General features: G+C 38.1%; 2 protein-coding genes across 2 annotated transcripts; both read left to right on the forward strand.

Annotated features, from left to right (window-relative positions):
* The first annotated feature begins 524 nt into the window (after window positions 1–524).
* On the forward strand, window positions 525–3,618 carry gjb1a (gap junction protein beta 1a). Its single transcript, XM_084730256.1, has 2 exons — window positions 525–552; window positions 2,498–3,618. The coding sequence occupies exons 1-2, from the start codon at window positions 525–527 to the stop codon at window positions 3,232–3,234; spliced, it is 765 nt and encodes a 254-aa protein (XP_084586382.1). The 3' UTR covers window positions 3,235–3,618.
* A 5,430-nt stretch (window positions 3,619–9,048) lies between these two features.
* On the forward strand, window positions 9,049–12,741 carry gja2 (gap junction protein, alpha 2). Its single transcript, XM_084730926.1, has 2 exons — window positions 9,049–9,390; window positions 11,512–12,741. Exon 2 carries the CDS (start codon window positions 11,563–11,565, stop codon window positions 12,631–12,633), a length of 1,071 nt encoding a protein of 356 aa, XP_084587052.1. The 5' UTR covers window positions 9,049–9,390; window positions 11,512–11,562; the 3' UTR covers window positions 12,634–12,741.
* Window positions 12,742–13,844: the final 1,103 nt, after the last annotated feature.

The following is a 13,844-nucleotide window of genomic DNA, read 5'->3' on the forward strand; positions in this document are numbered from 1 at the left end:
ACTTTCTGCTTTACTGTTACAGTATGTCTTAACTTGACTCTGAAGAGAAAATTCCTTAACAAAAACTTGAACATACAGTTGCATTTATAGATTAAACAGTGACACTCCAGCAAATATTTTTTTCTAGAGATATAATTTGTTTAAAAAATGCCTTTTTATGGTGATAATCAAACAAAACAATATTTATTTTGTTTATCTATACAGCTGGAACCAGGTGAAGATCAGGTAGATACTTTCTGAGTCATCATAAGTTTAGACCTGAGTCATTTTTTGATCTCAAATTATTCTCCTGCCAAGAATTAGTCAGTCTTTCACACACAGTTACTTTGGGTGCAGATGCCCACTTTGCATGTTCCACCATGGCGACTGGTGAAAGCATGTCACATGACGTATGGTGCCAGACTTTAGTGTTGCACTCTTAAGTAGCCTGCCAACTGCAGAGGGGGGCAGAGAGGCGCTCTTCTTCTCTGGATTCACATCCATGCCAAACCAGCGGGCCAACATTGTCCTCTACGCTGCCTCCTATGCCTCTTACACCTCCTGCTGAGCCGGGTAACAACTCTGACATTTATGCCAGACTGGAAATACATGATGCATGCTGGGTAAACAGGATAAACAACAATGATGAGACTTTTTGGATGCTTTTTTTATGATTTAAATGAATTTGGTGGAAGGAAGTTTGATGAACTGAAGTATCCAAAGTGCTCAAACATAATTTCACTTTGCAACAATTAAAGGATTAATTGATTTTTCAATCTAAAGGAATTTAATTGCCAACTATTTTGATAATTGAATAATCTTTTCAGTCATTTTTCAAGCAAAAATGTAAAACATTTGCTTGGTTACAGCTCCTTAAATCTAAGGATTTTCTGCTTTTCTTTAGCATTTCTGACAGTAAATGAAAAGTATTTGGGTTTTGTAGTATTGTTTTAGAAATTGTGAAGTGCATTTTGTCATTTGTTTGACATTTTATAGACTAAAAGATTAACTAATTAATCATGAAAATAATTGTAAAATTAACTGATAATGAAAGCAGTCGTTAGTTACAGCCTTAGTTTTGAGTATACTAATGTCTTGATCGCTGGGACTAAATTGTACTGATTAAAGTATTGATTATTCTGTAGGCTTGAATTTAGACTATACTTTAATTTTGTAAGTTTGCTTCCAAATATTTGAACTAATTTACAGCTTCTTTTATAATCTTCTCTTATGTCTCTGGCCATCACTGGACAAAATAGATGGACTCTAGAGGGTTGAGAATTGAACCTGCATCCTCTTGACTGTGAGGCGGCAGCGATGGCTTGTTCTGCGATGCATTGAATGTACTTGAGAAACTGCTGCAACTGCTACTATTAATGGTTATTTTCATTATTTTTTAATCTGATTGATATTTTCTCAGTTATTCTTTTCATCGCTTTAACTATAAAATGTCAGAAAATATTAAAAATGGCAATCACACATTCCACAAAGTCCACAGTGACAATTTGCTTGTTGTTTTGGACCTACAGCCCAAAACCCAAAGATATTCAGTTTTACTTACCAATTTGCAAATTTCCCCATTGTAGGATTAATAAAGGATTATCTTCTGTTATCTTATCTTAAGACAAAGAAAAGCAGCACATTGGAACTACTGAACATTTGGCGTCTTTGCTTGAAAAATGACTTTAAAGATGATTATATTAAATAAATAACAGTTACTAACATGAAATTATTAGCATTTATTAGCAGTTAATTATCATAATTTTATTTTAAAAATTATCTCTTGGCAATTTTATTTTTTCAGCATGATATTTGTATTAAGTGGAAACGAACAAATTATTATCTTATCTCAATTTGCTCAGGAGTGCACAGTTTCAGTCTTTTAGAAAATTGTGGATACAGGAGGAGATATATGGGAAAATGCGGTGACTGATAATGGGTGGTCAGTTAGAGATGCCATCAGCAAATTTACAAACAAGTTATTTACTAATATACTACAAAATTACACATAGGTATTATCGTACACCAGTTAAACACAACACAAAGGCACTAAAGGAAGAAAATGACAGTCAGAAAATTAAGTTATTTTTATTCATTAAGTGTGGCAATGTTCTTTTGTTCTCCTTTTTGTAAACAAGAAATCAAAACTATTGGAAAGTGGCTGCCAGAATCTCACCAGATATGTTTATTAGGAGACAAGTCTCTTGGATTTACACTTGCATCCTTTACTGACACCTCAACGATTGTTCTCTACCAGTGGAGTGATAACACAAAGCCTAGCATTAAGTGTTCCTCACTGATTTACTATTTGTTCTATCTTGTGTTTGATTATGTGCAGAAGAGTATTCGGGAAGGACCAAGGAAATTCTTGAAATGTTTTTTTTTTTCTTAACGTGGCCTGAATACTCATAAGTATGTTCATTATGTATTGTAATAATTAAATAACAAAAAAAATATTTAGCACAATATTTTCTCATTTGTTGACCCTCTGATGTGTTTTTTGCATTTTCTCCTTCAGACCCGGAACCAAAGATGAACTGGGCATCGTTTTATGCTGTGATCAGCGGTGTGAACAGACACTCCACAGGCATCGGCCGCATCTGGCTCTCTGTCCTCTTCATTTTCCGTATCCTGGTCCTGGTGGTTGCAGCGGAGAGCGTGTGGGGTGACGAGAAGTCCGGTTTCACCTGCAACACCCAACAGCCGGGCTGCAACAGTGTCTGCTACGACCACTTCTTCCCCATCTCCCACATCCGCCTCTGGGCACTCCAGCTCATCCTGGTCTCCACTCCCGCCCTACTGGTGGCCATGCACGTGGCCCACCGCCGCCACGTCGACAAGAGGCTCTACAAACTGTCAGGGCGGACCAACCCCAAAGACCTGGAGCAGATAAAGACGCAGAAGATGAAAATCACAGGGGCTCTCTGGTGGACGTACGTCATCAGTCTGCTGTTTCGTATCATCTTTGAGGTCACCTTTATGTATGTGTTTTATATGATCTACCCTGGATACAAGATGATCCGACTGGTCAAGTGTGACTCATACCCCTGTCCCAACACAGTGGACTGCTTCGTGTCGAGGCCCACAGAGAAGACGGTCTTCACCGTGTTCATGCTGGCTGTGTCAGGAGTTTGTATTCTGCTCAACATCGCAGAGGTGGTCTTCTTGGTGGGGAAGGCTTGCAGTAAGCATTTGCACAATGCTGGAGACTCGACTATGGGGGCTTGGATCCAACAAAAGCTCTGCTCCTACTAACAAAACACATTCATACCTGCACAAAGGGACTTTTAAATGACCTTGGCTCCAGGTAATAGCCATTAATTTAACTCGTGAGTAAGGTGCGTACTGTACATCGCAGTTTGACGTAGTGACGATTCATCCAGTGGTTTATAATCTGAGTCGGTGCTAATGTGGGGGAAAAAGTTCAGACAACACATCAGCGTGCAATACACAAAGTGTTCTCACCAGACCAAAAACTGTATACAGCAGCACTTTCTACTGACATGATATAACAGCTTGATGTTTGGCCAAATAAAGATAAATTAAGGTACCAGTGTGCAGGATTTAGTGACATCTAGTGGTGACCTTGCAAATTGCAACCAACTAAATTCTGCCTGCCTCATCTTCCCCTTTCAAGTATATAGGGAACCGACAGTGGCTGCAAAACTCGCAGAAAACATGAAAGGCCTGCCTCTACAACCAGCATTTGGTTTGTCCCTTGTGGGTCACTGTAGAAATGTGGCAGTGCAACGTGAAAAACTATGTGGAGGTCTGAAGATAAAATATCTCAGTCCCAGTTTTTCGAGGGTAAAAAAGCATGCATTACATTCTCAGTTTAAAATTTTGCACCTTCAGGTAAAAATTGAAAAATAAATGCAATGTCTGTGTATGCGTCCCATTCAGAGCATGTTCAGGGTGCACAGACTGCACGTCTCCATGTGTAACTTCTATTTTGGTATGTGTATGTGCAACAGCATAACGTGCAAAAAGGCTGGGTGAAGGTGAATATAGCTCAGCAGGTGTGGTGATTATAAAATACTCTCTCAGCCAGTCATATCGCTGGTCTCATCGCTCTGACAATGCAGAGCCAGTCACACTTAAACGTGATAACGACAGCTCAGCAAACTGAAAGTTTTACCTCAGGAAATGTCTGGATGGCTCAGAGCGTCACGGCATTAACACAGATCACCACAAGCATGAATCTGCAAAGACAGAAGGAGAAGGTCACTAATTCTGCCCACTCCATGTTAACAGAGGAGACATGGGCCAAACTAATACTTCAAAGAAAATTTTTGTGACAGTTTATGTAATTTTAGTTCTTATCAGGCTGATGTTCATTTTTCTAATAAGTTTTGTCGTAATTCATTATTTGATGCTATGAAAAGCATGTTTCACATCATGATTGACAGCTGAGCTCTGTATGGGGGGCAACTCAAAAGTGAAGCTCCAGCCCTGATCACTACTGCACAGATTCTGGCTCCAAATGGTGTCACCAGTGCAAGATGGCAGTGCTCATATCTGGGATATGTTGCCTTAATTTATGTACAAAGGGAGGAAATAGAGATACACTATCAATCTTTATTTATGTCATTGGTTATAACTGCCTAGTCTGTTGTCTGTAGAGGTCTATATGGTCATACTGTAGCAGCCTGGTGTTGTTTTCAGGTGATTAAATGAAAGTAAACACAGTGAGCGGTTGTGTGTAACAGCACTGGACCGGATCGTAACGCTTACTATTTTTCAGCGCTGTTGCCACCCACACTGTAGACACTAGTGAACCCCCACCACTTTCAGATGCACCTCCAGTCATTTTCTTCTGGAACCAGGCCTGATATCTGCAGAAATAACAAAAACACAATTCTTATTTTCAGGTGACTATACACTAATGCAAACATACTTTCTATTTCTGCCACATTGTGCCAATAGATCCCACTAAATTTTACACACTGGGCCTTTAAGTAACATTTTATGATGCAATATTCAAACTGATCATATAGGCTTTCCTTGTCATTGACTTGACATTGACTTTAAATAATGAAATGTCACTTCTTGTCACATGCTATTTAAAATCATCCCACTGCATCAGAAAAGTGTGCCGGAAATATGAGGTTTGGTGATATTTAGGGAATTTTTAGTAATCATGTTCTGTTTCTGTCACTATAAAGTGAATCTAATTGACCCGAGGATTTACAGCCTTTTCACAGCTGTTACCAGTGAGATGTCATACTAATACATGGAGAAAATGTTGCATTTCATGGATGTTAAATGATACTGTGTTTGTTTAATACAGATTCTTTACTTTGGTGACTAAACAGTTCCTTCAGGTGTAAACAAAGCAATAACTAACAGGAAAAAAAAACTTGAACCGCAAACTTTATTTTGAAGTTTACTGATCGCTAAACATGTTATATAAATGTATTTATTTTAAAGCTGGATGTTTATATATTGTCAATATATAGCAGAATAAAATCAACCAGAGTTTGTGTAACTGTGTAATTTTTACTTGGTTTTCTCACCAAGTCCAAAGTATGATTTAAAAATGAAATGACTCTTGTGAAATGGCTTCTTAAACTGTCCAGTATGAGTCCAGCAGGATTGTTCCAACAAGCTGTAAGCTGTTTATGTATTTTCATAGGATTGTCCTGACTAAATGGAAATATTTCATGTAATGGTGTAATGGTCCTTTTAATAAGTGTTTTTTTAATAGGTAGTAAGAACGTCATAAGATTTTTTATTAACATTATTAATCATTAGTTAATAATACTATATAAGTGTTAATAATAACATCATACGTCTGTTAATAAGACATTTAGAAGCACTTTTGTTATCAGTTTATAGACTACTGAATAACATTAATAAAAGCCATCTGAAATTCTTTGTAACAGTAATATCATTACATAAGACAGTCATTGAATTTATCTAATTTACCTATTTTGTATTTCTTAAATCTTTACTCAGGTTTCACTTCTACTTCATTAACATTAATTACACACCTTATTGTGCATTTATGATGTTTTTTTGCAGCCACTGGATCTAAACAGACAATAATGCCTTGTTAGTATTAATGAATAATTCATTATGCACTTATTATATTGTGTTTTAATAAGACCCTATAAATGTTAATAACATCACATGCACGTTTATTGTTAGATTATAAGAAACGTAAACACTTACACAGTCACTAAACGCTTATAGAAATGTTAAGAAACTTAACAGTTTATAGATTCTTTAGAATGTTAACTATATGATTATGACTCTCATAACTGTTTCTAATAGCATTACAAACACATTTGTTGAGTTTTACTAACTACCTATTATGTAATTAAACCTTTACTTCTCTTTTTTGTTGGCTTATTAAGATAAATACATACTTTAGTTTTCATTTATTAACTATACTTTTTGCAGCTACTGGATCTAAAGCAAGAACAAAGCACTTCAAAGGTTAATAAATAATTTTTAATAACTTATTAACATAAGGAATTTAATACAAAGCATAACCCATGTAATATCTTTCCTATCACCAGAGAGCAGCAGTTATCTGCAAAATGAAATTAAACTGCTGTCACAGCAGTGCCACTTTCTGTGTTTCTTCTCAGCTGTCAGTGATGTGACTGGGAAAAAACGGTAAATGAAATTTCATCACACATTTAATGGTGGCGTCACCATCTTTAGATGAGAGCTCCTCGGAGCCGTGATGCCACCTGTGAGGAAATGTCTCCGTCTGATTAAGTTCTCCTTTTGAAGGCCAGAGTGCAGAGTTTTTGGTTATCAATAGCCTCGCCGTGTAAGGGGTCAGTGCGTGGGTGAATGGTTGACCCCGGCGTGGACAGCTGGACCTGCCGTGGCCCAGCATGAGGGCACCTCTCTTTTTATGGAACGATTGAATCAGTCTGCACACGCCATCTATAGAGTTCAGATTGACAGGAAGCATATTAGCAGCACTGTACCAAAAACACATTCCTCCAAACTGTTATTCTTGTCTGTGATTAGTGTCTGTGTGTGAGCAAAGTTCATGTTATTTGTGGGCTCTCTTAATCCCATCCACGTGTTTTGAGTGCATCTTTGAAGCAAATGATCATCAGTTATTGGATCATCAATATTTTATTTGGCAAAACACAAATTATTCAATAGAAACAGATATTTCTTCTCCCCAGAGTTGTTTGTTATTTCTATGAAAATAATTACCAAAATATAACGAAATATGAAAGAATTTAAGTAGTAGTAGTAGAAGTATTTAATCTTAATATTATAATATTATTATGATATATTGTAATATTAATACATATGTGTAATATTCTAATACTGTGAACTGCAGTAAGATTAATACATAAAGAAACATGAACACAATACAAGATTATGCCCTTCAACTAATATATTTTTCTATATATCTTTACTGTAAAGACTTTCTATTTCCAGTTCCAGTCTTTTGTCAGTTTTCACTGTCTTATTGCACAGTGCCCCCCAGTTAAGGGGGTCTTATAGTTTGATATAAATAATTAATAAACCTATATTAGATCAACTTGATACTTTGAAGGCACAACAATTAAATTGTCGATGAATATTACTTATTAATATTACTACTACTACATTACTTTTGGTACAAACCACACCCACTTCCAGTCCTCTACACTAACGCAGACACAGAGAAATATAATTTTGAACAGATACAGATACAAATAATGACGCTTCTGTGCACTTCTGCTATTAGAAAAGTCAGCTAGAACACAGCTGAGCCATTTCTTTGAAGGTGCAGTAACCGATTCTGGATAAAGATGGTTGGTTGTTGAGTTTCATTCCCAGGTCGTTTTGGGAATGAGACTCAAGAATCAACTATTTTACCAAATAGTTTGGCCAAAATCTCCTGTCACTGGCTATTTTCTACAGCCTGACAACAGAGCTAAGAGGAGGAGCTGAAGTCTAGTTTTCTTTCAGACAACTTGAAATACATGATGCTTAGAAGTCATTTTTGCTCACTTGTGCCAAAAATAAAGTGCCCAACCAAGCTTTAATCAGTAATCATCTTGTCTGATATGTATGGCAGAGATCAGGCTTTAATAGCAAAAGTTGTCACCGATCAACTGCAACAATGTCGGGTGGCAATGATGGAAATACATGCAATTTTCTTCAGTAAAAATAATGATAGAAGACTGTAAAATAAAAGTCCTGCATCCAAAAATGAATGTCATTTTAAAGTACAGGTAAACTTAAAGTCATTACAAGGAACATAAAAAATAAAACAATCAAAATCAAAATCAAAATCTCTTCCTTCTTCTGTTTAACTGCTCAACGTACATCTCACCGTAATTTTAGCTGGGAAATGTAAACACAGGCTTGTTTCATCTGACTTGACAGAGAATCCGACCCGGTGGCAGGCATTAAGAATAACTGTACAGAAATAGCCGATCTTGGTGGTGGTCTCTGTTGCTTATGCAGGTCATATAGAGGCATTGCTACTACATTAAGATTATTAGGTACAATGGTTCCTTTCAAAGTGTTGATTGAGCATTTGATGTCAAGGTGTACCTAACTTTAACTAATTTCTTTCCATTTTATCAGTATAATCTGTAACAATGCAACATATCTTATAGCTGATTGTATGTTTTGGATCAAAATTTGAATAAATGAAAGCTGACAAATAAATGTGTTATTTCTCTCTAAAATACAGTGAAGTTAATATATGAAGTTGCAGAAGGAAGAAAAACTGGAGTAAAGTACAAGACAAGTATCAAAAGTACCCTTTATATAGTACAAAAGTGGAAGTGGTCTGCGCCGGAGCAAAATGATGAACATGAAGCGTTTGGCTAAACTTTGATTTGACACAAAGAACAAAGAACTTTCAGATGACACAAAAGAGCAGGATAAAGTTTGTATATATTTCTATGTATGTATTACCAGTCATTCAGCAAGCAATAACACTCGCTGTAGCACTGAGGAAAGGCTCTTCAGTTTCTGACGCTCCACACAGTCAAGGGTCACATCACCATGAGGGTGAGTGACAACAAAGCCACTCCCTTCCCTGTGAATTATATTTAGAGCACACTGACATGTAAGACTAACCTGCATCCCCACTGGACCCTTGAGATGCCACTCAGTGGAACAGAAACACCTCTTGGGAGAGGGGCTTTATACTTTTGTACAAGCGGGAATGTTTTCATTTGTGCTCACTCTGAGACACAGACAGACGGGGGTTTAGTTGTGGCGGCTTGTTGAACAAACTGCATTGATCAGGTCTGAGTGGGAGGGCAGCAGGCGGGATCATAGATCCTCCAGTGAAAACCCTCTGAGAGAAGTTTGTCTTGGCGCTACAGTTTCCTCAGTGGTTCAGGAGAATATGGCCTCTCTGTGAACTGAAGAGACTTGGTCACCAAGTGACGCTGGATCTGCACTGCTGCAGGAGATGAACATTATCAGGTATGTCTTTCTTTTAATTAAGATACCTAACATAATTAATTTGAATGTCTCACTTAATATTTTAAAAAAACATATTAGGTTTCTAGCTTTAATTTGTCCATATGCAGCATATGCAGTGTATATTACTGTATAGCTTGGTATAAATTTCTGAATGAACTCCAGGCTTTAATTACACAGCAGCTACCAGTGTGTGAAAAGTGTTTTGGAAACCCTTTCATTCCTGGCTGACAATCTTTACATATTTCAAACAGGTGCTCAGATTTACTGATCGCTGATCCCTGTTTCTAAAGGACAAGTACAACTATTTTTGAAGTTAATTTTTGCTATGTTGTAATCAATAGGCCCTGAAATCTAAACTAGAAACCTAATTCTGGAGTTGAGGAGCACTGTTGGGTACTGTGTCACAAGATCTATGCCGATGCTGACAGTCTCCACAGCCTGCTCCAGGGCTTTCTCTCACACACAGTGAGCTGTGTCCCGGTCCATGACATGACATGACACAACATTTGAGAATACAAATAGAGAATTCACAACCAATCAGTGTTTCTATTGGTAAATCCCCTCCAGTTTTTCTGAAGTACAGTAGTCTTTGGTAGTAGGAGGAACATCATGAGAAGAATATCATGAGTAAATTGCACAGCGACTAAACTGTTTTGACTTCTCTGCTTATTAAACTGAATATAATGTAAATACGTACATTGTCAATTTAAATTATTAGTAAAATGAACCAGATAAATTATTAATCCCATATTTTATGTTTCTCAAGTTTAAATATGTGTCATAAAATGCATAAAAACACAAGACTCTGTATTTGATATCAGGTTTATTTACATCAATCTAAGAAAATCTTGATTCTAAATTTCTCATCAAAGCTGCTAGAATCAGTATTTTTAGCTGAAACCATCAGGTCTATAGCTTGCTCTGTCTGCTGGTCAGTTGATTTGTGAAGGTGTTCGCCTCTGTTCATGATGATTGATCCTTTCTAAGTCCCGCCCCTTTCGATTCTCTGTTTTAATGACAAATGACAAACCTAGGTACTTAAATCAACTTTCTCCTTTAAAAGCAACATATATTCACATCTTGAGTTAGCTAAAGTCAGAAAAATGCTAGCTAGCTAACTAAGTAGCTAATCTATATTAATCATTATAGTGTTTGCTAAGCTAGCTAGCTAGTTAGCCAGTGTTTTGCTAACATTAGCTAACTTAGGATGTGACTCTATATGTTGCTTTTATAGGAAAATGAGAAAGTTGACCGAGGTACTAAGTTTGTTCAGCTGTTACTGGAACACAGACCAAAAAGGGGCGGGACTTAGCAAGTGTCAGTTGGCTAAAGGGGGTGACCTATCCTGTGCCAAAGGACAACTGATTAGTTTTTGGTAGTGGGAGTGGCCTATTATAAAAAGGTGAATAACTTCTAAACTGATTCACGTAACATGACCAAACAAAAAGATACACACAGCTAGTCAAACATACATGTACATACATACACACAACGGTAACTTTCTGTCTACGAGGCTGACAATTACAATGTGTAATGTGTAACGGGTCATTCTGATGCACCTACTTTCATCTTAATGGAGCATTTTAGCCTCTTTAAGCTCATTGTTTTGGTTTTACAGCCCATAATTGTAGCTACTGTTCATTCTCACTGCTCTCATAATGTTGTTATCAGACACAGCGAGGAACTGATTTTAGCTAAAAAGCTTTAAAAACACGCTGTATGCTACCTGCTGACAATGTTAGAGACAATGTTAGAGGCTAGCTAGTGGACATAATAGCACATTTAGCAGCTAAAACGCAAGATAAACAGCTAAACAGTCTCAAGAAGTGGTGGTGACCAAAAGGACAGTCAATATTGGACACCAAAAAAAAACATTTTATTGTAGATTTAAATTTCTCTGTTAGTACGAAGTGTATTTTTTTGGAAGATTAAGCAAGTTCAAACAAATGATGAATAAGGAAAGGCCTGATTGTGCAGCTTCAAAACATTGTGTACCAAGTCTGTTTAAATGACTCAGCCAGTGTCTTCCCGTGTGTTTATTTCATCCAAGTAAAAATAAAATTGTCTCTGATAAAGCTTGTATGTTTACACTTTACATTTTCCCCTCTCTTTATACTACAGGTGTCCCTCTTGGTTTTGTGGATAAAACTGAGTCTATATTTGTGAGCCAGTATGGGGGACTGGAACTTGTTGGGGAAGTTGCTAGAGAGCGCCCAGGAACACTCCACCGTCGTGGGTAAAGTCTGGCTGACAGTGCTGTTCATCTTCCGTATCCTGGTGCTGGGAGCTGCCGCTGAAAAGGTGTGGGGCGACGAGCAGTCTGGCTTCACGTGTGACACCAAACAGCCCGGTTGTCAGAACGTGTGCTATGACAAGACCTTCCCCATTTCACACATCCGCTTCTGGGTGATGCAGATCATCTTTGTCTCCACGCCAACTCTCATTTATCTGGGCCACATCCTTCATCTGGTTCGCATGGAGGAGAAGGAGAAACAGAAAGAGAAGGACCTGGCCATCCAGATTGAAAAGCAGCAGCAGTTACTTGGCAACAAGGCCAAGAAGCCCCCAATTAAAGACAACCAGGGTCACGTGCGTTTGCAAGGCACACTGCTGCGTACCTATGTCTTAAACATTATCTTCAAGACCCTGTTTGAAGTGGCCTTTATTGTAGCTCAATACTTCCTCTATGGTTTTGAGCTCAAGCCAATGTACACCTGTGACCGCTGGCCTTGCCCTAATGTGGTGAACTGCTACATCTCTCGACCCACTGAGAAGACAGTCTTCATCCTCTTCATGCTGGCCGTGGCCTGCATCTCCCTGCTGCTCAACCTGGTGGAAATGTACCATCTGGGTTTCACAAAATGCCACCAGGGCCTTCGTTACAGACGATCACGGGCCGCAATTGAGGCTCCCAAGGCCCTTACTGAGGCGGTCATGCCCTTTGTCCCGAACTATAACTACTTCGGTGGTCACCCTGCAGTGTCTGAGGCTTTTTCTGCGGACTCAAAGTACAGCATGGCGGAGCCGAACTCTGCTTACAGCCCATACAACAGCAAAGTGGTTTACAAGCAGAACAGAGACAATATGGCCGTGGAGAGGAAAGGAAAAGCAGAGGGAGATGAGATGAAGGAGAGGAAAACCTCCAGCTCTGTGTTTGAGATGCCTGTCGAAAGTCAGCGCAGAAACAGTCAGTCAAGCAAGCACAGCAATAACAAAAGCAGGCTGGACGACCTGAAGATCTAGGGACTTCCTGTGTTTTGAGCCAAGACTCAGAAACCACATGCATTAGAATGTGAAGGTATGGACGACTATTAGGGACAAAACTATTGAGAGAATACTGAACTGATTATAGCTGTGCTCAGTTTTCAAGTCAAGATTTAAGGGCAGCACGGGGCAAATTAGTGGATGTAGAACAAGTATTGATTTCAAAACCTGGATTTTTTTTTTTTAATTCTCCAGCTCACAGGACTTGTAAATGTGAGAGGTCATTACAAACATGCTTTAAAATTACATACTCATTTAAACATTAGCATAACCAAAAAAATAGTTCTTATGGTCATAAGTAAATCTGAGAGAGCAAATAGTATGATATTACTTACAAGAGTTTAATATGGTGACACTCAAACAAATTTTACTCTGCTCCCGCTATGAATTTGCACATGATGGATACAACTTTGAAGATGATAAGCAAAGGAGTCTCCATTTCTCCTGCAATTCATTTATATGCAGCTGTTGTAAATATGGACAGCCGTACATGTCCTTTTGTTATGATGAGATTGCTTATGATCAAAAACTAGTGAATCGACAAATTTGCTAATACAGTCAAACATCAACCAAGCGCAGCATTGCAAGACATAGCAAGCCAGCTAAAATTACTTTCTGGTCCAACAGCAAAATAAATAAAGCTTTCGCCAATGAGAAAAAGTTTATTTACTCCCCTTTTATGTACAAAAGTACATACGTCTGTTTCAAACAATATAACTGTCAGTGCTGACATACTTCCATGCATCCTTTATGTTGATATCAAGCTATGTATCCACAGGAGGATGCTGCTCGAAGTCAAAAGTTACACCGAAGTAGATGAAAAAGTTGTTTCTGACAACAACAAATATGCTGACTCTGGAAGAGGGTGCAATTATGTACAAGAAGGAGGCAAAAGTGGAGGCAGCGATCTGTGCAGTGATTAAATACATCACAACATGTGAACTTCCAAGTTGTGTCCTGTGGTTGCTTGCTTGAACTATTGGCTACACTGCCCCCATGACTATGATGTTATCTGTACGCTTTCAGAGAACATGCATATGGACGAAGTGAACAGACAGAAGGCTCTGTCTGTATGTCCGAATGCAGATCTAATGTAAGCATAAATGAGCCTTAGAAGCATATTTTCATATTCATGAATCCTTGAATACTAAATGAAGGTGTAGAGTGATATGTAAGCCATTTTAACAAGG

Source organism: Lutjanus erythropterus, chromosome 11 (genome assembly GCF_056507025.1).
Source record: "Lutjanus erythropterus isolate fLutEry1 chromosome 11, fLutEry1.hap2, whole genome shotgun sequence".
NCBI lineage: Eukaryota > Metazoa > Chordata > Actinopteri > Lutjaniformes > Lutjanidae > Lutjanus > Lutjanus erythropterus.